This window comes from Metschnikowia bicuspidata, assembly GCF_001664035.1.
Source record: "Metschnikowia bicuspidata var. bicuspidata NRRL YB-4993 chromosome Unknown METBIscaffold_2, whole genome shotgun sequence".
NCBI classification, from domain to species: Eukaryota; Fungi; Ascomycota; class Pichiomycetes; order Serinales; family Metschnikowiaceae; genus Metschnikowia; species Metschnikowia bicuspidata.
The window spans coordinates 157,889-179,455 of NW_017387732.1; the positions used below are offsets into that span (position 1 = coordinate 157,889).

General features: G+C 49.8%; 12 protein-coding genes across 12 annotated transcripts; 4 read left to right on the top strand and 8 right to left on the bottom strand.

Moving 5' to 3' along the window:
- Window positions 1–64: 64 nt before the first annotated feature.
- Window positions 65–2,772, top strand: METBIDRAFT_138330 (peptide alpha-N-acetyltransferase complex A subunit). Its single transcript, XM_018854433.1, has one exon. It carries the CDS (start codon window positions 480–482, stop codon window positions 2,751–2,753), a length of 2,274 nt encoding a protein of 757 aa, XP_018712331.1. The 5' UTR covers window positions 65–479; the 3' UTR covers window positions 2,754–2,772.
- Window positions 2,773–2,791: 19 nt separating this feature from the next.
- METBIDRAFT_39222 (uncharacterized protein) lies at window positions 2,792–3,409 on the bottom strand (the record flags this gene model as incomplete). Its single annotated transcript, XM_018857117.1, has 1 exon — window positions 2,792–3,409. The coding sequence occupies one exon, from the start codon at window positions 3,407–3,409 to the stop codon at window positions 2,792–2,794; it is 618 nt and encodes a 205-aa protein (XP_018712332.1).
- A 659-nt stretch (window positions 3,410–4,068) lies between these two features.
- METBIDRAFT_10763 (uncharacterized protein) lies at window positions 4,069–4,656 on the top strand (the record flags this gene model as incomplete). Its single annotated transcript, XM_018853847.1, has 1 exon — window positions 4,069–4,656. The coding sequence occupies one exon, from the start codon at window positions 4,069–4,071 to the stop codon at window positions 4,654–4,656; it is 588 nt and encodes a 195-aa protein (XP_018712333.1).
- Window positions 4,657–4,709: 53 nt separating this feature from the next.
- On the bottom strand, window positions 4,710–4,886 carry METBIDRAFT_40288 (uncharacterized protein; the record flags this gene model as incomplete). Its single annotated transcript, XM_018857253.1, has 1 exon — window positions 4,710–4,886. The coding sequence occupies one exon, from the start codon at window positions 4,884–4,886 to the stop codon at window positions 4,710–4,712; it is 177 nt and encodes a 58-aa protein (XP_018712334.1).
- A 295-nt stretch (window positions 4,887–5,181) lies between these two features.
- METBIDRAFT_77400 (Rab GTPase-activating protein) lies at window positions 5,182–6,855 on the bottom strand (the record flags this gene model as incomplete). Its single annotated transcript, XM_018858691.1, has 2 exons — window positions 5,182–6,552; window positions 6,577–6,855. 2 exons carry the CDS (start codon window positions 6,853–6,855, stop codon window positions 5,182–5,184), a joined length of 1,650 nt encoding a protein of 549 aa, XP_018712335.1.
- A 1,078-nt stretch (window positions 6,856–7,933) lies between these two features.
- RIM21 (Rim21p) lies at window positions 7,934–9,256 on the top strand (the record flags this gene model as incomplete). The annotated part of the gene is made up of 1 exon (XM_018855325.1): window positions 7,934–9,256. A coding segment is annotated over one exon (1,323 nt), but the record flags the coding sequence as incomplete, so codon positions are not given.
- A 221-nt stretch (window positions 9,257–9,477) lies between these two features.
- Window positions 9,478–11,271, bottom strand: METBIDRAFT_77402 (bifunctional DRAP deaminase/tRNA pseudouridine synthase; the record flags this gene model as incomplete). Its single annotated transcript, XM_018858692.1, has 2 exons — window positions 9,478–11,160; window positions 11,197–11,271. The coding sequence occupies 2 exons, from the start codon at window positions 11,269–11,271 to the stop codon at window positions 9,478–9,480; spliced, it is 1,758 nt and encodes a 585-aa protein (XP_018712337.1).
- Window positions 11,272–11,686: 415 nt separating this feature from the next.
- METBIDRAFT_10767 (SF3a splicing factor complex subunit) lies at window positions 11,687–13,228 on the bottom strand (the record flags this gene model as incomplete). The annotated part of the gene is made up of 1 exon (XM_018853848.1): window positions 11,687–13,228. One exon carries the CDS (start codon window positions 13,226–13,228, stop codon window positions 11,687–11,689), a length of 1,542 nt encoding a protein of 513 aa, XP_018712338.1.
- Window positions 13,229–13,742: 514 nt separating this feature from the next.
- METBIDRAFT_10768 (phosphoinositide 5-phosphatase) lies at window positions 13,743–15,002 on the top strand (the record flags this gene model as incomplete). Its single annotated transcript, XM_018853849.1, has 1 exon — window positions 13,743–15,002. The coding sequence occupies one exon, from the start codon at window positions 13,743–13,745 to the stop codon at window positions 15,000–15,002; it is 1,260 nt and encodes a 419-aa protein (XP_018712339.1).
- Window positions 15,003–15,034: 32 nt separating this feature from the next.
- On the bottom strand, window positions 15,035–16,735 carry ABD1 (mRNA (guanine-N7)-methyltransferase; the record flags this gene model as incomplete). The annotated part of the gene is made up of 2 exons (XM_018858693.1): window positions 15,035–16,488; window positions 16,510–16,735. 2 exons carry the CDS (start codon window positions 16,733–16,735, stop codon window positions 15,035–15,037), a joined length of 1,680 nt encoding a protein of 559 aa, XP_018712340.1.
- Window positions 16,736–17,178: 443 nt separating this feature from the next.
- On the bottom strand, window positions 17,179–17,946 carry METBIDRAFT_39670 (putative serine hydrolase; the record flags this gene model as incomplete). Its single annotated transcript, XM_018857167.1, has 1 exon — window positions 17,179–17,946. The coding sequence occupies one exon, from the start codon at window positions 17,944–17,946 to the stop codon at window positions 17,179–17,181; it is 768 nt and encodes a 255-aa protein (XP_018712341.1).
- Window positions 17,947–19,116: 1,170 nt separating this feature from the next.
- On the bottom strand, window positions 19,117–20,526 carry RIT1 (tRNA A64-2'-O-ribosylphosphate transferase; the record flags this gene model as incomplete). The annotated part of the gene is made up of 1 exon (XM_018853850.1): window positions 19,117–20,526. One exon carries the CDS (start codon window positions 20,524–20,526, stop codon window positions 19,117–19,119), a length of 1,410 nt encoding a protein of 469 aa, XP_018712342.1.
- Window positions 20,527–21,567: the final 1,041 nt, after the last annotated feature.

The window sequence follows — 21,567 nt, forward strand, 5'->3', positions numbered from 1 at the left end:
GAAGCCCGTGTCATTAGCATGCGCGGGTCCAGGAACAAAGAGGTTTCCGGGAGCCGAGACATGGGGCACGGGTATGCATCCGGCAGCTGAACATAAATGTAATTTCGTTCCTTTTCGTTTTCGGGACTTCTCATGCACAATATCTGGAGGTCAGAACTGGTTCATAGTGCCGTGCGCCGCTAGGAGACTTGGGGCCCCAGCCTATCCCCGGACCAATTTCCGCAATGAGGCTTAATTTTATATCTCCCGAAAAGCTGGAATATAGAGGTTTATTACTGAGCACGCCAGCTGGGCCTGTGTCAACGTGTGCCGCTATCTGGAAACTCAGCAGTAGGCAAAAGTCCCGACGTCTGATAGGTGCGCCTGCATGCGAGCGCGAATCATCATGAGCACCGAAAGGCCTACATTTCCAACGTTCTTTCTTGCACGGCCTCGGAATTAACCTAATCTTCAATTGGGCTCTCTTCTGTCGCTATAAGATGGTTGCACGCAAGCCGATTTTCGCAAATAAGGAGGACGCCAACGCGCGTGAGGCGTTGGTGTTGTACGAAGCCAAGCAGTACAAGAAAGCGTTGAAATTGGTCGACCAGAACTTGAAAAAAAACTCTTCTCATGCCGAGTCGTTGGCTTTGAAAGGATGCTCCAACTACCAGTTGGGCCACAAGGCGGACGCAGAGTCGTACATTGCAAAGGCGTTAAAAAAAGACCCCTCGAACTACTTGGTGGACCATTTGGCCGGGATTTACTATAGGAACGTAGAAAACTACGCCGAGGCTGCCAAGTGGTACAAAGCTGCGTTGGACAACGGCTCGCAGAACACGCCGATCTTGCGAGACTTGGCGCTTCTCCAGGCACAACTTAGGGACTTCAAAGGCTTAAGAGAATCGCGGGTGAAGTTCTTGGAAACCCAGCCGGGGTACAGGGCCAACTGGACGGCCGTTGCCGTGGCCCACCATCTAAACAAAGACTACGATTCGGCGGTGACCACTTTGGCCAAGATCGAGGGCATTATCAAGGAGCATTTACAAGAACAGGACAGGTACGAGCAGAGCGAGTGTGTGCTATACAAGAACCTGATTATTGCCGAATCGGGCAATTTCGGCCGGGCTTTGCAGGAGCTCGAGGCGGACGTGGGCGAGATCCGTGACCGCGTTTCCTTTTTGGAATACAAGGCCAAGTACTTGTTGCTCTTGGGGAAGCATAAGGACGCCTCGGTCGTGTACCGGCAGTTGATCCAGATCAACCCAGATAACATGTCTTACTACTATCTTCTTGAGACCGCGTTGCTGACGCCAAGCGAATCTGAGGAGCTCCGTTTGAAATTGTACGACAAGCTCGCGACCTTCTACCCCCGCTCGGACCCGCCGCAATTCATCCCACTCACTTTCTTGCCAGCTGCGCACCCGGAGTTCCGGTCCAGGGTCAAAGCATACATTGTGTCCCAATTGAAGAGGGGAGTTCCCGCCACGTTCGTGAATGTCAAGCCCTTGTACAAAAACAGCAAGAAGATCGAGGTCATTGCTTCTGTTCTCGAGGACTTTGCTGCGACCGAAGTGCCCCAGTTGCCTCCGCCAGTCTCTGTATGGACATCGTACTTTTTGGCCCAGCATCATCTTTATCTCGGCGACTTGCCTGCGGCTACGCGTCACATCGATGCGGCCTTGGTTCACTCTCCTACGCTTGTCGAGCTCTACATTCTCAAGGCACGAATCGTGAAACACACCGGAGATGCGCAAAAAGCCAGCGACATCATGCAAGAGGGCCGCGGCCTCGACTTGCAGGACCGATTCATCAACTCCAAAACCACCAAGTACTTGATGAGAGCCAATAGGGTGGAAGAGGCCATCGACTGTGTGTCTCTTTTCACGAAATTGGAAGACGGTGCCATCAACGGCCTCAAAGATGCCCACGTCATGCAAGCAAACTGGGTGTTGATCGAGAGTGCCGAGGCCTACTACAGACTCTACCAAGAAAAGACAAAGGAAGTTGCGGCCTTGGGAGGAAGTCCAGAGGAGGCCGCGAGGGAAAGCGAGATTGCTTCGTTCTACCGAGGCTTGGCATTGAAGAGATTCTTGGCAGTGATCAAGGTATTCAAAGTCTTTGTGGCCGACCAATTTGACTACCATTCCTACTGCATGAGAAGAGGAACCCCGCGTGGCTATGTGGACATGTTGCAATGGGAAGACCGCATCCACTCTACGCCCATTTATGTCAGAGCCGTGAAGGGTTTGATGGCATTGTATCTGGATATCGTAGACGAAGAGCCCGAGGCGGACGATGAGAAGTCCAAGAAAAAGAAGTCCAAAAAGGGGAAGCCCTTGAACAAGAAGTTGAATGAATGGGCTTGCAAGGTCGAGTCCGAGAAGAACGACGAGGATGTGTTCGGTCAAAAAGCGTTGGCTGATTTGAAAGACAACAACACCATCGATGCCGCCATGGAATCGTACGTGAAGGAGTTGACATCCGAGGCCGACCAGTACAAGATCACTTGGGAGTTGGCATACGGTCTTTACAAAAGAGAGCTGAAATACGTCTTGACTTTGCAAGCTTTGAGAAACTGGGCCAAGATCGTGGACCCAAACAACTTGAAGCTCAGGTCTGTTGGCGAAAAGGTGCTTGACTTCAAGGCCGCGTTGGCGAGCGACACGACGGCCAATCCAGCAATTGTGAAGGTTGCTCAAAAAGGTATCGAGGGCGCCTTCCCACAGTTGAGCGAGGGCGAGGACAAGTTCAGAGAAGTTTACTCGAACTAAGTGGGTCTGTTTATGTATTGGTATAGACGTACGCCAGGCTAAGAATTAATCCAAGTCTCGACCTGAGACCGTGCTACTCCAGATGCTAGATTGAGTGTCTGTTGGCCCATGGGGAAGTAGCTGACAGTGTACCAGATGGCACTTATTAGCTGGATGATGGCAAACACGATGGAAAGAAGCGTGGACTTCAAGGACAAGCTGGAGACCAAAGTCATGATGATGCTCGTGACGAAGGTGATGGTGAAAGGGATTCGCGTGGAGGACATCAAGTGGAGCATGTACGCCTGGAAACCTTGCAAGACGCCGAAGCTGACCAAGAAAAAGATCGAGCCCAACGACCAGAGCAAGGCAAATTTGCGAGGCTTCAACAGCAACACGGGGAACAAAAATATGCAGATGAGGTAGCACGACACGGACCCTGCAAACGTGAGCCCGAAAATGAGCATGCGGTCCCAGCGAGAAAGCTCCAAGAACCCGGGTTCTGGCGTCACGTAGTTTTCCTCGTCCTGAAGATAGATGTTTTGGGACCTGAAAGGGTTCAAGTTTTGGAGTCTTGTTTTGAGCAGGTTATCGTCTCTTTCCTGAGTCACGGGTGGGGGCAATGGCGCCCCGTCTCTGTGGGCGCTCTTGGACTTGAACGGCTTAAAGAAACTCATGCTTAGCGTGCTGAGTTTGTGCTTTGGCAGGGAGAGAAGCTCGGGATTTGCGGGGTGGCTCGCGTCTGTGGGCAGCCTTGGTGTTGTGTTTGTGTGATAGGAGTGTGTGTGTGATAGGAGTGTTTGTGCAATAGGAGTGTTTGTGTGTTTGCAGAAGCTGCTGAACGTTGATGGATGGCACCGATGTATACACTCGTACTTTGTAGAGCGAGGTTGGAGATTTAGTGATAGGCCCACGAAGGCGAATGTTCGCGGGTGCGGGGCCTCAGGCCCAGTGCTCATAAGAGGGCAATACAAGCATTGGGACACCGCCACAACATGCAAAGCGGAGCCAAATTCCTATTTTTTTTTGTGTGTTTTGAATTGCGCTCGAGGTAATAAGAAGCACAGGCTATTTTTTAGTACCAAACAGACCGACCTTATGCAGAACTCCCTGGCCGCTGTCCATTCTATCTTCTCCAGTGGCTCTACGGACAGGGCCGCTGGCGCCGCGACTTTTAGGGCCAGTCTCAGACCAGGCCCCAGAACGGCTCCACCATCGCTCGCCAGCAAAAACAGAGATCTAGGGATTGTCGGCCACAAACAAGCACAGCCCACCACAATCTGCCCACAGCGCTGCCATCTCGCATTGCCCGCCCCCACCTCGCCACTCGCCCGCAATGTCCGTTGAATTCTGCAAGACCTACTCGCAACTTATCGGGTTATCTCCGGACGCCCCAGCTTCTGCGTTCCACTCCACCGAAAACTACAACCAGTTGGGCTCGTTGGGCCCGAGCTTGCCCAAAGTGGAGCACGCGTTCCCAAAGACCCGCACGCCGGCCCTGCAAGACGCGGCCGTCGACATCCACTTGCGGTCGATCCGCCCCCCATACAAGTTCTCTACAACGTTGCAAAGCGTGCACTCTTCCCAGTCCGTATACAAGGTCAAAAGTCTTTTGGTGTCTGCCGTGGACGCGTTGCAGCAGGCAGGCGTCACGCCGTCCAACTTGAAGTTCATGATCAAGTCGAAAGTGCTCACGGACTCCACCTCTATTTCCTCTTTGGTGCCGGACGGCACGGAACTCTCCATCACCGTCATGGTTTCTGCGCCCTCGGCCGACAAGTCGCCAGAACCCGCCGCTGGTTCCGACGCTGACCCCCCTGCCATATCTGCCGGAACATGGGGCAAGATCCACGACCTCTTGGTGGCCGAAGTGGGCGCCGAGAACGGCCAGCGGATCCTTGGCAAGTTCCGTTCCGTGGCCTAGGCTGCCCCTAACTCAAGCTACATACATAACAGTAAAAACCCCAGCTCCTTCCACTAAGTTTCCCGGTCTTTTTGCTCGCTCCGCCGGGCCCACCTCTTCGACACGAGTTCATTGAGGGTATGGCCCTCCCTTCTTCCTACGCGTGCTTCGAACATATAGTATGCGGCCACGCCAATGGACACTGCAATCACAGGGTCGGCCACGCGGGATATGAGATACTTGTACTGCATTGGTTTAGTTGCGTGGTGTGCTTTGACAGATGGTGCCCGACTTGATCATTCAGAACATTCGCGGAGCGCGCGGCGAAAAATACCAAAGGCTCGAATCAGGGCACCCGAAACCGGCGCATGGGCCCCGAACCGGATCTGGGCTTCCGCAAGCTCGTCTGTCCTGGCGACGAGCCGAATCTGGCCTGTTGTGTTCACCTTGCTCTTTCATGCGTGCATTTTCTCTAATTTGGCGCTTGCTCATCTACTCGTACTTACCCTTCTACTCGTACTTACCCTCATACTCGTACTTGCCCTTCTACTCGTACTTGCCCTTCTTCGCAAACTTCTTCTTCATCATACCGCTCATGTGCCTGTTCCACGCAACGCCACTCATAATTGACTTGTTGAATCCGTAGACGTCATGGATACTCTCTTCGGCCATCGTGCCAGAGCCCGCAAGCGCATCGCGCTCCGACTCGCTCATTTCTGCTCCCAAGACTGCCTTTTTCGTTTGGAGCTTGTTTCTTTGGTACGCCACGAACTCCCGGCACTTGTTGATCTCGTTCTGCGACAAGAATCCGTACCCGTACCCCCCAATTTTCTTGAAGCACAAGTCGATCAACATGCTGGGATCTGTGATCTGCTTGGGGTAGTTCTGCATGAACTGGAACAACTCGATCTGCTCCGCTTCAAAATTGGAGTCTGGGCCCTTTGCATCCCTGCTCAATTGGAAACTCGGGTCGTCAAAGCATAAGCGACACAACGTTAGGGATACACGGAAGATGGTCTTCGAGCCCTCGTACCAGATGATATCCCAGATTCTCAAGACACTCTCGATGGGCAAAACGCCTATGAAAACAGACATGAACCACGAGGAAGTGACAAGCGTAAGGGGCGGGAGTCTGGTGAGAATCTTGTCTTCCTTCAAGATGGACCCGTCGTAGTTTCTGCCTATAATGGCCCAGAGCTTGGGGATGTACTCCTTGATGCACATCATCAATACGCCTTGGTCTGTATGGACCCCTTCGAGATCTGCTGAGTGCACCTTGGGAATGATGCGTTCCGTCATGATGACAAGCATCCAAAACGCATGCTCTTCCGACATGAACAAAAGAAGGAGGCCCGAGATGAAATTAAGCGATTGGCAGTACCCGATTTGCGGCTGGTAGTGTGCAAACGCCGTAAGCACCCTCCTGAGGCTGGAAATCATCGCCGTTTCTGGCGGCTCGCCGCCGGTTTTGGGCTCCAGCAGGCCGCTTGCCTTGAAGTGTATGTTATCCGGGAATGTGCGATGCAAGTCACGCTCAATGACCTCTGTATCTTTATTATGCGTGCCCTCTGTGTCTGTCACAATTTTGTGGTACACGCCCACGTTCTTGTTAAGCCGCTCGTTGCCTCCAGCGTAGAAAAACCATGCACTTCCACGCCACTCTGGAGGAATGCCTCGTCTGACAAGCTTCTTGATCTTATCGGATTTGGGTGGGAAGCTGTCCGGACACGGAGCGTGCAACTGGCTGGATAAACCATTTGATTTCATTTGAAGCTCCCATTTTCTCTTCTGGGCTAGCACGTGCAGCAGGTATCTCTTAAACCATTTATTGTACGACGCCAGCGTGGATGCAAACAACAGCGAGTTCTTGTGGAACCCGTACAAATCAGTGTCACTGGTCAAGATCTGCTTGCTGCGCTTTTCATCCAAAGGAAGAATCACGGGGCCTGCCCGAGATTCAGCCAGATTGGCTGATGCTTTGCTATTTCGAACTGATGTCAACGTATGGTTGGGCGTGTCGTCTGCGCTAATTCTGACGGGCAGAAGCAGAACATGGGATGCAGTGACACCAGAGTTGTTTTCGCATATGGACGTCATTTCGTTGGCGGTTTCCACATCGTAAAAATCAAGAAAAGAGTAGTTATGAGAGTTGTAAGACTCCGACCGCCCGTGCGTTTTGGGCGAGAGTAGAGCCTCGTGGTTCTGCAGCTCTGCAGCCATGTTTTATGGAGATGAAGGTGTAGTAAACAAAAAGGACTATTCCAATAGCATGGAGGCTCTTTCTGGTGTGAGCTGTATGCAAAATGACAGGATCTAGTGACCTGATCCTGGAGCTGTGACTCAGTGCTTGTATTCAAAAGACCGGGAAATTCCGAGACAGAAAAAAATCAAAGACTGACAAAAGCTTAGGGTATGCTGGTTTTGGAGCTGGCGAATAGATGAGGCCTGATTTGCGATTCCGTGGGAATCGAAACGATGTAGAGAAAGATTCTCTGTTCGGCTGGACAGGCACCTCACTGAAGACAATCTGCATGCCTGCTGATTGGAGACGTGCGGGTGCAAAACAACCAACGTTGCCATTATCTACTACGACCACCGGAAATATAAACTAGGTAAAAGTAATGATTTATTTGACGGAGAAACGAAACGACAAAAACACAGAATACAAGGTTCTTATCTGGTATTTTCCAAGAGACTGTTGGTTAGCACAGCAGCCAATAAGTGGCTACTATGAGTATGACCAAGCCATGCACCATACTTACAAGAACAAGGTTTATTCATCCCGGTTTTTAGTATGAGACACGATGTTTGAAGACATTTTTTTCAAAAAAGTGAATAGGAATTATGGCGCTATTGAAGAGCCTGGATTCTTGGGGGAAGCTTGACATTCGTATCTACATTCATCTTTCTGTATTTATATCTCCTCCCAATCATGGTGAATTTTTAAAAGCGCGCCACGATATAATAAAATTACGCCAACTCAGAAGAGAGAGACAAGATGATTTCAAATCAAAACCAAAAAAGAAGCTATATCAGCCTTTCAAAGCTTAGGTCACTTTTTTCTGATTCTTTAAGATTAATTCTGCGCTGCTACATTCCTAGGCTAAACAGATTTGACTCTGCTGTCAATATTCTCTAAGCGCAGCACGAACAGGCCGAGGTTCTGGGCTCGTCTTTCGCACCCAGCCTCCATTTAAGCCTGTCGCCTCGTGACCCTAATTAATGCCAATACACCAGGCCTTTTCTCCAGCACGCTTTCACATCTATTTATCGGCATAGTTTTCGGCAAACCACCACCATGCTATGGCGAGACTTCTCTCCACTGAAGGTGTACGAGCTGTGCAAGCCGATGACCTTGCCCGAAGGCGTTCTCATCTCACACGATTTTGCTGAACCAGTGAGATACGTGCAACAAGCAGTATACCACCAGAACTGCCACCACGGCGCAACGCCGCTAATGAATACCAACACCAACTTGGTGATCAACACGTTTCTGGAAAACCTCCCTATTGTGGTGGCGCTGTGGCAAGAGTACACAAGAGGCTCCGGCTCCGGAGGCAGCTTTCTCTTTAGTGTAGCGCCGATAGTATACTCGATGGCGACGCTGGCGGTGATCACGTGGTTCCTTACCATTTTCGTCATGACCAACTATATGATCAAGCCGTCTTTGCTCCTCAAGACGTCGGTGGTCATGGCCTCGGTATACATGCTAATAGTGGTGGTCAAGTCCATTGTGGTCCTTCACAACCAGCAGCGAAATGGCTATTTGCACGGCCAGGTGCTTCTCGAAGTGATCAACCTGAAAACCTACTTGAAGGTGATCGACTTGTTTGTCACGTTTTTCCTCCAGATCAACCAGGTGCAGATCATCATGCGGCTATTCTCGCGGCAGAGCGATAAGAGACTCATTTTCTTGGTGGGGCTCACCACGTCCATCGCCTCACAAACACTATGGAGCGTGAGCAAGTTCCACTCTTTCGCCGACTCCGCCGAAGCAGGAAAAATTCTTCCGGCATTCACGTACTTGATCCGCATTGCAATGAGCATCAGCTACGCGGCCATCTTCACCGCATTTCTCATCACCAAGATCAAGACCATTATGCTCTACCCGAACATATGGCCGATTTCGGTGCTATCTCTCATTCTCATATACACCCCGGTGGCGTTCTTCATCTCCGATGTCTCGAGCGCATGGGTGTATGACCTCGCCGAAATCTTCTCCATTGCCTCCTATGTAGTCTGCGTGGTCATACCTTGGGAATGGTGCAACAAGTACAACGTCATTCGCAAGATACAGGAGAAGGAGGGCGTTCTCGGACGGAAATTCTATGAAGATGAGATATATGAGCTAGATAAGCTCGAACTATTTGTGGAGGAAGACTCGGCGGACGAGTCGTACAATGGCCGGTCCATGAACAGAAGCTTACTTTCCCGCAGGTCGCTACAAAGTCTGAGAACGGCCCCTTCTCTGTCTTCGACTTGCCATGAAAACCCTGTGAAACCGCGCGTGCAAGCGGTCACCGAGAACTTGGGGCATGGCTTCTTCTTCATACGAGACGGTTTTGTCAAGGTGACCGACTTTATCATTGCCACAGGAATGGCCATCCCGAGGTCCGTGAGCGCAGGTAGCTCAGTGGCCGCGGGTTCCTCTCGCTTGCAAGAAGACAGAAACTACTACACTACAGATCATTCGGCGAGACAGGCTTCTTCGAGAAGTGATCCACTGGCCCGCAACGCCGACAGGCAAGGCGGCGAAGTCTACATTTACGGCACCAAAGGCATTAAGATAAGCTTTGACGAAGAATAAGCTTTCCAAAGTAGATCAAATACATCACATATTCACTAAGCAGCACCGGGCGTGTCATCTCCCTTCTCGCCACTTTCGATCTTTTCATGTCCCAACTTCGCCACACGCAAGCACTCCTCCTCGTATCCTGGTATATGGATGTACTCCACGCCTGAGTCTGAGAGCTTCTTCCTCCCCGTGTTTTCCTTCACGAACGTGTCTGGCTCGACAACACCAACAAAACACGTCTTAATTCTCGTAGATAAAACTCGCTCGACGCATGGAACGTTCCCACTCAAGCGCAATGAACACGGCTCCATAGTCGTGTATAGCTCCGTACCTTCGGGTACATCTGTCAGCCCGGTTCGGGCGAAATATTTCTCCAAAGCGCACTGTTCCGCGTGCGTGTTTCCCGGCAATTCTCTGGAATGGCCTGTTTCCAAAACCTCCCCGTCAAGCACCAAGACGGCACCAACATTGAACTGCGTCTGCGTCTCCCCGCACTTCTTAGCATTTTCAAGAGCCAATTCCATGAAAGGACGGTGAGGACTCAAAGCCCACTCAGGATAGTCTGCCTTATACGACCACAGCTTGTCCTCGGCCTCGTATTTGTACGCATGAAGCCAGAGATCTAGGTCATTAGGACCCGGATCCGTGTACAACGGCGCCTGGCATTCGGGGCACGTGTCTTCACTGAGTACCTCGCCATCTTCTTGTGGATGTATCCACGTAGAACAAGCTCTGGATTTCCCGATGGTGTCCAAACGAGCAATGAGAGCCGGATCCGGAACCCCGCTGCAGCCCTTACCCAAGTCTGGGTTACCCCACACGTATTCACTGGCATAAATTGGGTCGTTTGCGATCGGGTGGCCCATGTACTGTAGATGCACTCTAATTTGATGGGTTCTACCAGTTAGTGGGTGGCATTTCACGATGGACGTGTTTGACTTTGGGTCGTACGAGATGCGGAAGAACTCTGTCTCGGCAGGCTTGCCATTTTCATGGTCCACCACGTTGAGCGCATGTTTGGGAGACGCAGTACTCAAAGGCAGGTCTACCTTATGCATGCCCAAGGGAAATTGGCCCTTTACCCGGGCTATGTATTCTTTTCTCACGCTTCTTTCGCGGATTTGCTTCACCAATGAATCGGCGCCCTTGGCATTTTTTCCAAGAAACATAAGGCCCAGCGTGAGTCTATCGAGCCTGTTGCATGGGTGAACAGTGATGCCGTGCTCATGTTGCATGATTTTCGTGATGGTGTTGTAGCGGTATCTTCCTGCTGGGTGCACCGGCAATCCTGAAGGCTTATCAATGGCGATGATGTTGTCGTTCTCGAAAATGATTTTGATTGGGCGAGACGTCACGGCGGGCTCGTGGCGATGCAACCGGTGGCTGATGAGATCCCCATTCTTCACGACCGAGTCGATGCTGGAGGGCGATTTGTTGAGCAAGACCCGCCCTTCGGCAATGGCCTTGCGATAGAACTTGGGCTCCTTGTCCCTAAATTCGTCAGTGAAGATGTCTATGAGTTTTCGGTCTCTCCAGCGGAGTTTGCAATAGGTAAGATACGTGAAGAAGTACGGCGTGACTCTGCGCAAGGGCCCGTCGATTTCGTAGTGTGCACCTTCGGTTTCCTCCTCGTGGATTGTTTTGCTGTTTTCGCCGGTTGAGTGCAAAAGGTTCTTGTCCACCGACTGCTGCTTGAGTCTGAAGCCGAGCTCATCTCTCTGCTTTTTCAGCTCTTTGAACGGCCGCGCAGGCCTTTGTTTTTTCACAGAGGACAAGGCCTCGTTTCCAGAGCCAGCCGCGGGCTCGGCATTCACAGCCGCCATTTCGTCCCGAGAAGCCATGTTGAAAAAAGCTTGGAATTGACGCTTCAAGATCGGTCTCATGAGAAGTGAGCCAATCGAATGGTGATTTTGATGCGCATTCTGCCTGACCGCCTGCACGCCAGTTCTCGGGCAGTGTGCCAATATGGATCCATGTAGAAAAAGCAGGAAGCTCTGGGAAGAAATCGCTGGGGCCGGGTTCAGAGGCGGGCCTGGGCGTGGGATTCTGCAGTCTTTCCCCATAACCACTTTTTTTTTGTATTGTGCTGCCAATGGTGGCCGGTGCGCTTTATTAGGCCATCGACAGTCCCAAGACGAAGGTAGATCTGCCCATTGGAAAGTAGAGCAGTTCTGCCCGTTGGAAAGAAGTCTTGCCGCTGGCCTGCTGTCTATGGGAAAGGGCTGCAAAAAACACCCAGCAGGCAGTCCTCGTCGTCTATATCAAGCCTTGTCTCTTCAACTCCTCGTAGTCCTTGCGTGACATGACGTTCCCGTCATCGTCCTCCACCTCGATAGCATTGTCGTCGTTTTCCTGCTGTGCCAACTCGCCCAGCTTGAGCTTTGCCCACAATTCTTGCACTTCTGCAATGGTGGAGATGTTGGCGAAAAGCGAGGTGTGTTGCTCCAGGACCCCGAGGCACATGAGCCCATGCACGTGTTTGGGCTGGCCAAAGTGCTTGTTGAACTGCTGCCTTCCTTTGTACGCAATGTTTCCACACACTTCACACAGATACGAGCGGTGGAGGCCCTGCAATCTGTAGAGCCAGAGCGGAATCGGGATTCCGTCCGAGCCCAAGGGCAAGTCTTTGGAGAAGGCGGCATCGAAGTCGTCCTCGTCCTCGGACGCCTCGCCGGCCGAGTCCGAGTCTAGGGCCGTGTATTCCGAAAGCTCGCCTTCCAAGGCAACTCGCTCAAGTTGCTGCTCACGCTCGGAGAAGCGGGCCTGTCGTTGGTGGTCGGTGATGGTGATGTCGATGATGGGCTTGAGGCTCGTGGCAAGAGCCCGGATCTGCGCCTCCAAGTGGCTCGGCTGGAGGGCGGACGTCTCATTCTTTGCACCGGCCTGCTTCCTGTCTTTGTTTTTCTTGTGCCTCTTGCCCGAAAGGTGGCCCTGGTACACCGACTCCTTGGCAAAGAGCTTGTCGCAGGCGCAGCAAAAGACCTCGCCGTTGGCATTGGGCTTCCCGAGTTCCTCCGCGGATGGCGGCCTGGCCTCCAGAGAGGAACCAGCAGCGATTTTCTCCAGAGAAGCACCAGCAGCGGTTTCCGGCGACAACGGAAAGACGTTGGCATGGAAGTTGCGCAAGTACTTGAGGAGAGTGTCGAGATAGCTGCTGTACGCCGGGGCCTTGCTTCTGCATCCAAACTCAAGAAACGCCCGGAGGTAGTCCACGTAGCTTTGCGGCGAGCCCAGCAAGGACTTGGCCATTTCATACGGGAGGCTCAAGTCCACGTACTTGCCGTATGACTCCGACTCGGAAAACGCCAGTTTGAGCTGCGCATCAATGTGCACAGTGGCCGAAGAAAGAAGATACTTCCGCTTCACTTTGGCCGACTTCTTGGGGTCCTCTGCCTTTGGCGCACTCAGGTACATTGCATAGGAGTCTGCGACGGAGCCGGCGCTGCCAGGCGCGGCGCCATGGTACTTGTCATCGATGTTGCGAATGGTGGCTAGAATATGCTGGAACTTGAGGTCGGGGTCTTTGAAGGCCGAGATTTCGCTGGCGAGGGCGTCGCCCGCAAACACGTTGGTGCACCGTTCGCCGTCCATAGCATACTGGCTATGGAAAAACGCTAGTTCGTGCTGGTGCATGATGTTTTCCAAATGTGGTCGTTTGGGCTTGGATTCAAGCACCTCATCGGCCAGCAGTATACGGGCTGCGGCTCGTAGGGCCGGGTTTTTCCGGAACCGCTGGGCCGCAGCCGCCTCGAGCACATTGAGCTCCTCGAGAAGCTGTCTCTGGGCTTCAAGGGACATTTTGGTTTTCCGAACGTACGTGGTTTTTAGAAGAGGCAAACTATCGAGAAGAGCCAAGACCGAGGCCTGCCCGAAGCTCAGCTGTCTAGATATGCACTGAGCGCGCATACACTAGTATTGGCACAGGTGATATATGGCCCTGGTAGAGCCAGTCCAACAAGGCCACTTCCTTTAGGCGTTTTGCATTTTTCTTTTAGGGAAACCCGCGTCTTCAAACTCCGTTTCTGGTATGCTTGCAAAATCGCCAACTCGGGAAAAAGACAAGTACTCTCGCAGTGCTGGCGTGCCCACTATGTACCTGAGTGGTGCACATGGTGGTTCGTTATCTTGTAGCGTGAATGCTTACTCCGAGGCAGGTCCTAACCACACCTTCCACACAAAGCTCTGACCTGACGCATCTGAAACGTCATAACCATCCAAAAGCAAACAGAATCCTGCTCCGCACTCTGCCCTGAGCCATCGATTGCTAGTATCGATCTGCTATACCATCCCCTCACTATATACACCGGGAGGGATGTCGATTCCCTTATACCTCCTCACATTGAACTGTGGGAAACTCCAAATCAACACGGCTGATTTTGCCGACAACCTCCAGCAGTCGCTACCGGATGCGCCATCCGACTTGTTCGTGTTTGGCTTCCAGGAGATATGCTCGATTATGGATGGCACTTTCGCCCCTTCTGCCCGAAAACACATGTTCGATATCAACCGAATCGTTTTGCATGCCTTGAACACAAAGTACAATGGCCCGGCAGATGCCGATCTCGCGTTCACGACTCTCGGGGTCCATCACGTGGGCGTCATCGGCATGATATTGGTGACCCCATTTGCGCTGAAGTTTGGCACCTGCAGATTTGCCGACGCCAGCTGCGGCAATGCCAAATCACTGTTGAAAGGTGCAGTGGGTATCCGAGTGAGTTACTCTGCTGCCGACTCGCTGCTGACCGAATTGACCTTTGCCACGGCCCACCTCTCAGCTTTCGAAGGTTCGTTTTACTACGAGCGACGCATCCAGAATATCCAGACATTGATGCGGGCGCTAGATTTCGGCGACGGATTCAGCTTCCTAAAGCCGGGCTCACACGCATTTTTCATGGGCGACTTGAACTTTCGGACGACGCAAGACCCGAAGAACTACGAGGCCGCATTGGGAGAGCTCGTACAGCTACAGGACAACACAAAACAGCTCGAGCCAAACATTGTGCCGAGTCTCGTGGCGAAGTATGACGAGCTTACCCGAGGCCGAACGGAAGGCGAGCTTTTCTCTGGTTTTGATGAGCCTTGTATCACCTTCCATCCCACATACAAGTTTCACTTGAACACGGCGATATACAATTCCAAACGCTGTCCGCTGTGGTGCGATCGAATCCTCTATCAGTCCACATACAAGAAAGGGAAAGTGCCCGTGATACACGAGTACAACAGTGCATCGACATACCTCCGCTCTGACCACCGGCCCGTGTACTTGAAAATCACTGTTCCTCTAGAAGCACCCGAGTCGATTATCGCAGAAAACGGGTATTTTGTTGTTCTACCTGCTGCTTCCCATCTTGCACACAACAGCCAACTTGAAGGTTTCGATCCCAACACTGCCGTTAGCGGACCCACACAGGTGTACATGAAATTCACCGCGCTCGACCGATTGCACCAGTATGCTTTCCGAAGAATTGCCGATTTGGGAATTGGATATGGGTTGTGGCTTGCGACCACCACGAGGGGAAGACTTGTCGTCTTCGTTCTTGCGCTCATGGCCTGGCTATTGTATGCAATGTAGTTAAATAGGCTCGGGCGGATCCCGTGGAACCATCATGCACCTACCTTTTCAAAGACAAAGCCTATGTAAAATGCCACGGCCTCCTTCTCATCGCCTTCAACGCCATATTTTCCGTCGGCCCTTTTCATTCCCTCGATCAAATTCTTGTTCAACTTGCTGAAGTATTTTGGGATTTCCAGGCTGAAGATCTCCGAGAAGTTCTTCCTGTACTTGAGAATAAGACCGTAGTCCTCACACAACAGCCGGAGCGTTTCAAAGGGAACCACGTACTCCGGAACATCGTCCACCGCGTCTTTCAAAAAATAGTCATAGCGGTTTCCATAAGGAGACCTGAACACACCGTCTTCCGGTGGCTCTTGCTCGAACTTGACATGATATAGATCATTGCCAAAGGTCCGATCGGCGATCCACTTCTTCTCGATGATCTTGTTGCGGATGAAGTCTGATGACGGGATTGTACCAATGAACGTGCCTCCCGGGCGCAAGGACCTCGTGATGTTCGTAAGGACCTGGCGCACTTTCGACTCACTTTCCCAAGCGTAATGAAACGAGAATTGCATGGATACTGCGTCCACAGGAAACAAGCCTTCGATGATTCCCGGAAAGTTCTTCTCCAAGATCTCAGGCACGGAGTACGTGAACAAGTCACCCGTAGCAAAGCACGCCTCGAAGTTGTAGCGGCGAGAGTCTCTGGAGCGCTTTGACTGAGGATTCTGAGGAATGAATCTTGCTTTGTTCTGCGAGTATCTGGAATAGGCCTCTCGCACCGAAGCATCACTGATATCAATGCCCACATAGTGGTCCACACTGGCAAACTCACACTTGTTTAGATCCCCGCCTTTTCCACAGCACATGTCCAAGATCACGAGCGGGGCTTGTGGTGCCCTGCGCTTGACCCAGTTGCCTATGAGCATATACTTGATGGCATTGTTGAAGTTGCGCATCTTGTAAATGGGCGATTTAGTCCGCGATCCTTGGAGCTTTGACTGATATGTCCGCTGGTTGTAGTGCTGGCGTACAATGCTATTGATATCCTTGTTTTCTTTGTGGGCAATGTTACTCTGGAACGTGCGGTAGTCAGCATTCATCCCGGGCCCAGACACGCTAGGAACTGAGGTGTAGGCTGCAACTTCCACGCCCGGATCTGCCACCTCGTCAGCAGGCAAAATGTCCTTGCGTTTGATTTCAGGCTCGGGCTCGCGTCTGATGACTCTGGTATCCGTGGCAGGCCTAGCAGGCGCCCCGTACTTGGCATAACGGTCCTGATTCGACAGCTGTGGTTTTGGCGCATCCGCCGCCAGGGTATGCTTGCTATATTTGGCGTACGGGTCATCGTGGGTTGCCCGCTGGCCATATTTGTCGTATTTGTGAGCACCGTCATTCTGGAGCTTACTCTTCATCCATGCCGGGACCTCCAGGGCAGTTTCTTTGTACACCGACGACGGGTTTTTCACGTATTTCGAGGATTTGATTGCATGTGACAGGTCTTTGCGCCGGGAGAGCGAACTGCTGAGATCATCATCGTCCAAACGGGCTGTTTTATTGCCCTCGCCGTTTGCTTCACCGGGCGAAATCGGTCTTTTCACTCTCAGATTGGGGGTATCTGAAGAGGAGGTACCGGTATGGCTTTTTGAAGATTCTGCCGCTGGCAAACTGCTCGTTTTTTGAAGGTCGCTTGGGGGCAGTACTTCTTTGGCGTGGCCCGGAATATCAGATTCGACGGCAGAGCTCATTCTTTGGATGAACGTTCACAAAAAATGGGTTTCAACTGCAGAACCGAGTGTCCTTTTTTTAGATTTATGCAACTGAAAGCGGGGGAATGAAAACAATGCAATGAACGACGGGTATGGGCACTGATACGGCTTTGTCGAAGAAAAAAGATAGAGGCATGGTCAGTGCAATAATAAGCCGCGCAAAAAAAGGCACCACAGTAGTGCGTTGCTATAAAGCATCCAAATAATTGGCCTGGATTGATACTCACTCGGAAAGAATTACAGATGTCATTCCAAATTCATGACTCGAAGACCAATCATACGTTCCGCTCAAAAAACATATTTGATGGGAAGTTGCTTTATGGAGATAGCATTTGGACATTGAATGGCGCGACAGACTGATGGTACATTTCCTATAAATCGCCTGGGTTCAGGCATCCCGTGGATTGACCCGTATTTTCACTTCAAAGCGCGGGTGTACTCTCGCAAGCCTTCTTGAACAGCTCCACAATCGGATCGAGAAACAGTTTTTTATTGGGCATATAATGGCCGCCGTCGTGCTTCATGATGTCGATCTGTGCATAGAGAGAACACAAATACTCGGTTCTTACGGGTGGCACAACCGTATCTACCATCCCATATACAGCCACTGTTTTGGTCCCAGACAGCTGCTGGGTGAAATACTCACGATATAGAGGATTGAGCGAAACTAGGTTCGCGTATTCTCTCACATCGGTCACTTCGGAATTAAGACGGGCCATAACGTCACGAGACTTCCTGGGAACGGTGAAGGCAAAAGGTGAAAACATGACTGCTATTGCAAGCGGGCCATTTTGAGGCACCGATTTTTCAATCGAATTGGCAATAACGGCCGCCATGGCTGCGCCCTGAGAAAACCCAATGATGCCGTCGTAGGGCCCGTTCTGTCTGATGTACGCAGTAACGAATTTCATTGCTTCATCGAAACCTTCGTACTCACCATCAGAGGTATGGAGCCACCAGCACCGGTTGAGCCCCTTTTCTAAAATCCTGGCCCATTTTTCGCTTTCTTCCAGTGGATCTTCGGACAATTTGAAAGGGAGTTGTTCCTTGCTAGAGATCACGACTGGAGGGTCAATATAGTCCAAGTCATATCTCAATTTTTTTGTGAGCAATTTTCGAAGTCCCGACGATTTCTCTGCAAACACAGCGCCACTCTGAAGGAAACCTGGAAGACATAGGATTTTGGTCATGGTGCCTCAATACACTCTGATAACTACTAGAAACTTTCCGTCGTTAGGACTTATATTGGAGTGATTAATGTGCGATTCATGCGCAGGAGCCGTGCTTGTAATATCTATGCGGACCCGCTATTGGACATGTAAGCGCATCTGCAATATGCGCTTAAGAAAACACAATCGATTTTCGAAAATCAGTATCTGAGTGGAAGAGGAGGAGGAACATTTTCAACAATATGTTGAGAAATTCAAGCATTCAGTTTGCGATAATTATGATTGCAAAGAAATGTTTGCTGTTGCTTCTCGGTAATGAAGTCATCTCGTAGAAATTTGATCCATTCATCGGATACAAAGAGACAAATGCATCATTCATGTGCTTGTATTTCACCAAAAAAGAAATAGATTTGATTGATAGCGTTATCAGAAGAAAATGCTTGTATATCACAAACCGAAGCGCTTCGAAAATGTTATGATCTTCAATGAGCAGATGTTTGGAAAACAAAGCTGATGGCAAGGATTGTCTGTTTATATGATACTCTAGGTGCTGATATTTTACTTCTTACATGGCTCGTTTCTCAATAATTTGGTCGGTCGTATATTTATTTAGCAGTTCCCTGAATTATAGGCTGGGTCTACTCAACGAGAATGAAATTGGTACTGCCCACCGTACTCGCACCTGTTGCTTAGTTCATTTCAAGCGTATGTGCTCTGTATCGAAAAACACAAATTTTCCATGATGTATTAGGTAGTTTCATGCTTTATAGTACCGTGTTTTGTAAACATATTGTGGTAGCCGTTATAAATCACGAACAAATCGTGATGGAATCAAAAACTGGAGGTGGAGTTACAGCTCAAGTATTGTCTGTCCGAGAATTGAATCGATGAAATGTTGTCAGCCAGTGAATTGTATTTTGACTTTTTCTAGGTTTCAGTTCTTGCTTTGGAGGAGTTTCTTGACACTTTTATTCTTGACAGTTTGTTGGCAAGATTACCGTTCGAAGGAAACACCTTTAACCTCGGTATCGTGAATGAATGTCTAAAACCGATGTCATACAAAAGGTTGTTGGATTTTATTTTCAGTAGTGAATATTGCTGTAATGTTCAGCACATACATCAAATCGAAGAGCAGATGCTTTGGCTTAGATTTGATCTTGTGAAAAAATCAAGCTCATCAGCGAAGTAGTACTACATGAGAATCGTGTTCACACTTTGAAGTGTGTTTCTGCTGGGGTTCACTTGTCGACAGCTCAGCACCATACAGAGGTGTTGTTTGATCACGTCTTTGTTCACATGTGGCAGGGAAGATACCAGATTCCAATCCCTATCAAAATACTTTGCTAGAATAGCCAATGCGAGACCCACACACAAGTCTTTACCCGAGTCACAAAGTATAATTACTTGATCTTGCATACTGACGGTCGATATGGTTTCGAATATTTTCGGAAGAATCTCGCGTAATTGTTTGGAACCCTTTTTCGAGCTCTCCACCCGATGCAATATTATCTTGACTGAAGAGTCTTTGGGCACATTCGTGACAGCAAATTCTGAAGAAAGGACAACTATGTGTGAAATCAGGTCATTGATCTTTGTGATCTCAGAGAAAGATAAGTCTTGGGTGATGGCACCGATCGAAATGCCCGTGTTCTTCAAAGGCGATACATCCATGGCGGACGTATCTTTACACGACTTTGAGTTGGTATAAATTTTTTCAATCCTGGAGAGAAACTCGTCCTCGCCCAACCATAGGCAGATATCCCCTGTAGCCATATCAACTACTCGCAAATCATCCGCAGGCTCATAATAGATCTCATTCCAAAGAAGATTATGGTCGAGTTTCCCCTCGCATATTTCTGGTGATGCCCATAGCTCATGGTCATCAGCAGCTCCTTGTACGTAAGGTTGAGTATAGTGCCAGCCAGGCACGTTTGTCCCAGAAGAAGTTTTGCGTGATGCTGTAAGGCAGCATATGGAGAACTGGTTGTCAGAAGCGCTAACGCGTGACTTTTTGCCCGGATACAACCAATGGGGAACAAGAGGTTTGTGGGCGCCTAACTTCTGTATGAGCTCCTGTTTGACCACAAGCCCGAGTTTTTGGACTTCTCTCGCATGCTCAGGTATGAGTTTCACCATGGCTGAGTGCTCACTTGCTGAGACCATTTCCGGTGGAGTACAAAGCCAGTTATCTTTTGCTAGTTCATCCCATTGATCCACGTCTTCCTTTTCAAACATGATGTAGTTAAGTACGGCACACCACATAGGTACTGTTTTCAGAAGCGCATCGGGCATGATCTTGCCTTTTCTCGTGGAGTCAACCAACACAATTGTTTGGGAAAGCTGGAATAAATCCAACATGTGGAAGTTGAGTCTACGCAAGGAAAACTTCCATTGTCCGGTGTGGCCGTCTGTGGATTTGAAATAGACACTGGCAGCAGTGTTTTTAGGCTCTACGTACCAGAGGCCGCATCGCTCGTTGGCCACTATGGGAAACTCAGAAAACTGGGCCACATACTTGGCATCGAAAATAATGGACTGGATGCGATTCCTGACTGTTGCACTTTCTCGCCGAAGATCTTTGAGAATCTGCGAATATTCCATTGTGCTGCTTCCCTTCAATAGGGTTCATTGTATCACTCAAACATTGTCTGGGTGCGATGCGCACAGCAGCCCGGGCCCGGAATACAAAACAGACATCCAGGAAGTCGTCTCTTCGTTTCAGGTTCAATATTACCAGGCGAGCAAGACGTCGATTTCTGATAAAATTAAAATTGTCTTTATCAGACTTCAGACTTGTAGTAGTCTGTTACTGGAACTATGTCAACTATTCAAATCAGATTTTCGTTTAATCAAAACGTATAAAAATCAGGACATACCACTATAGATCTAACCCCTTGCCATGTCTGCTAAATGACATATCATCGCTAACGCCACTTTCTTCCTTTTTTCTAATTAAGAAATATATACAATCAATGATATTTCGGCAATAGGGCAGCTCGTGCTGAAAAGCAATGTATTGTGCCAAATAACAATACGCGCGCTAAACAAAGCATATATTATTGAGAGAGACAGATCAAGAGATTTGTGCTATTGATTTTCCCCCTTTTGCTACTGTCAGTAACAGTTCACGCTTGGAGAACCCATTTCTAAGAAAAAAGTCAGTAGCATTCCGATAAAAACTGAAGCTAAGCAAAAAATTTATGACGCCATGAAAGAACTCGACCTCATATTTTCCAGGCTTTCAAAAACCTCAGCCTCAAATAATGCGAGTTCATGTAACCCTGCTGGCTTCGAGAACGATATATATGTTTCTCCTTAATTCAGACTTGTCGTGAGTCACTGGCTGTTTAAGCGTCTAGGGGGTCATTCATTATGATGTGAGAATCCGTGAGATATTTGTGCTATTGTCTCCTCTTCCCATAGCTCAGGACCTACATTTTTCTTGTATATATTTGTCACTTTTTCATGTGAAAAATTATTCAACAGTTGATTTTAAGATTTTTTTGACCGATTGCCTCATAGGACATGAAAAAAAGACTCATACAATTCTTCCTCTAGATTCTTGCGCTTCAAACCTTACGATAGCAAATCCAACAGAAATACCAGCCACGAATCGTAATAGCTGATTTAAAGCTAGTAGAG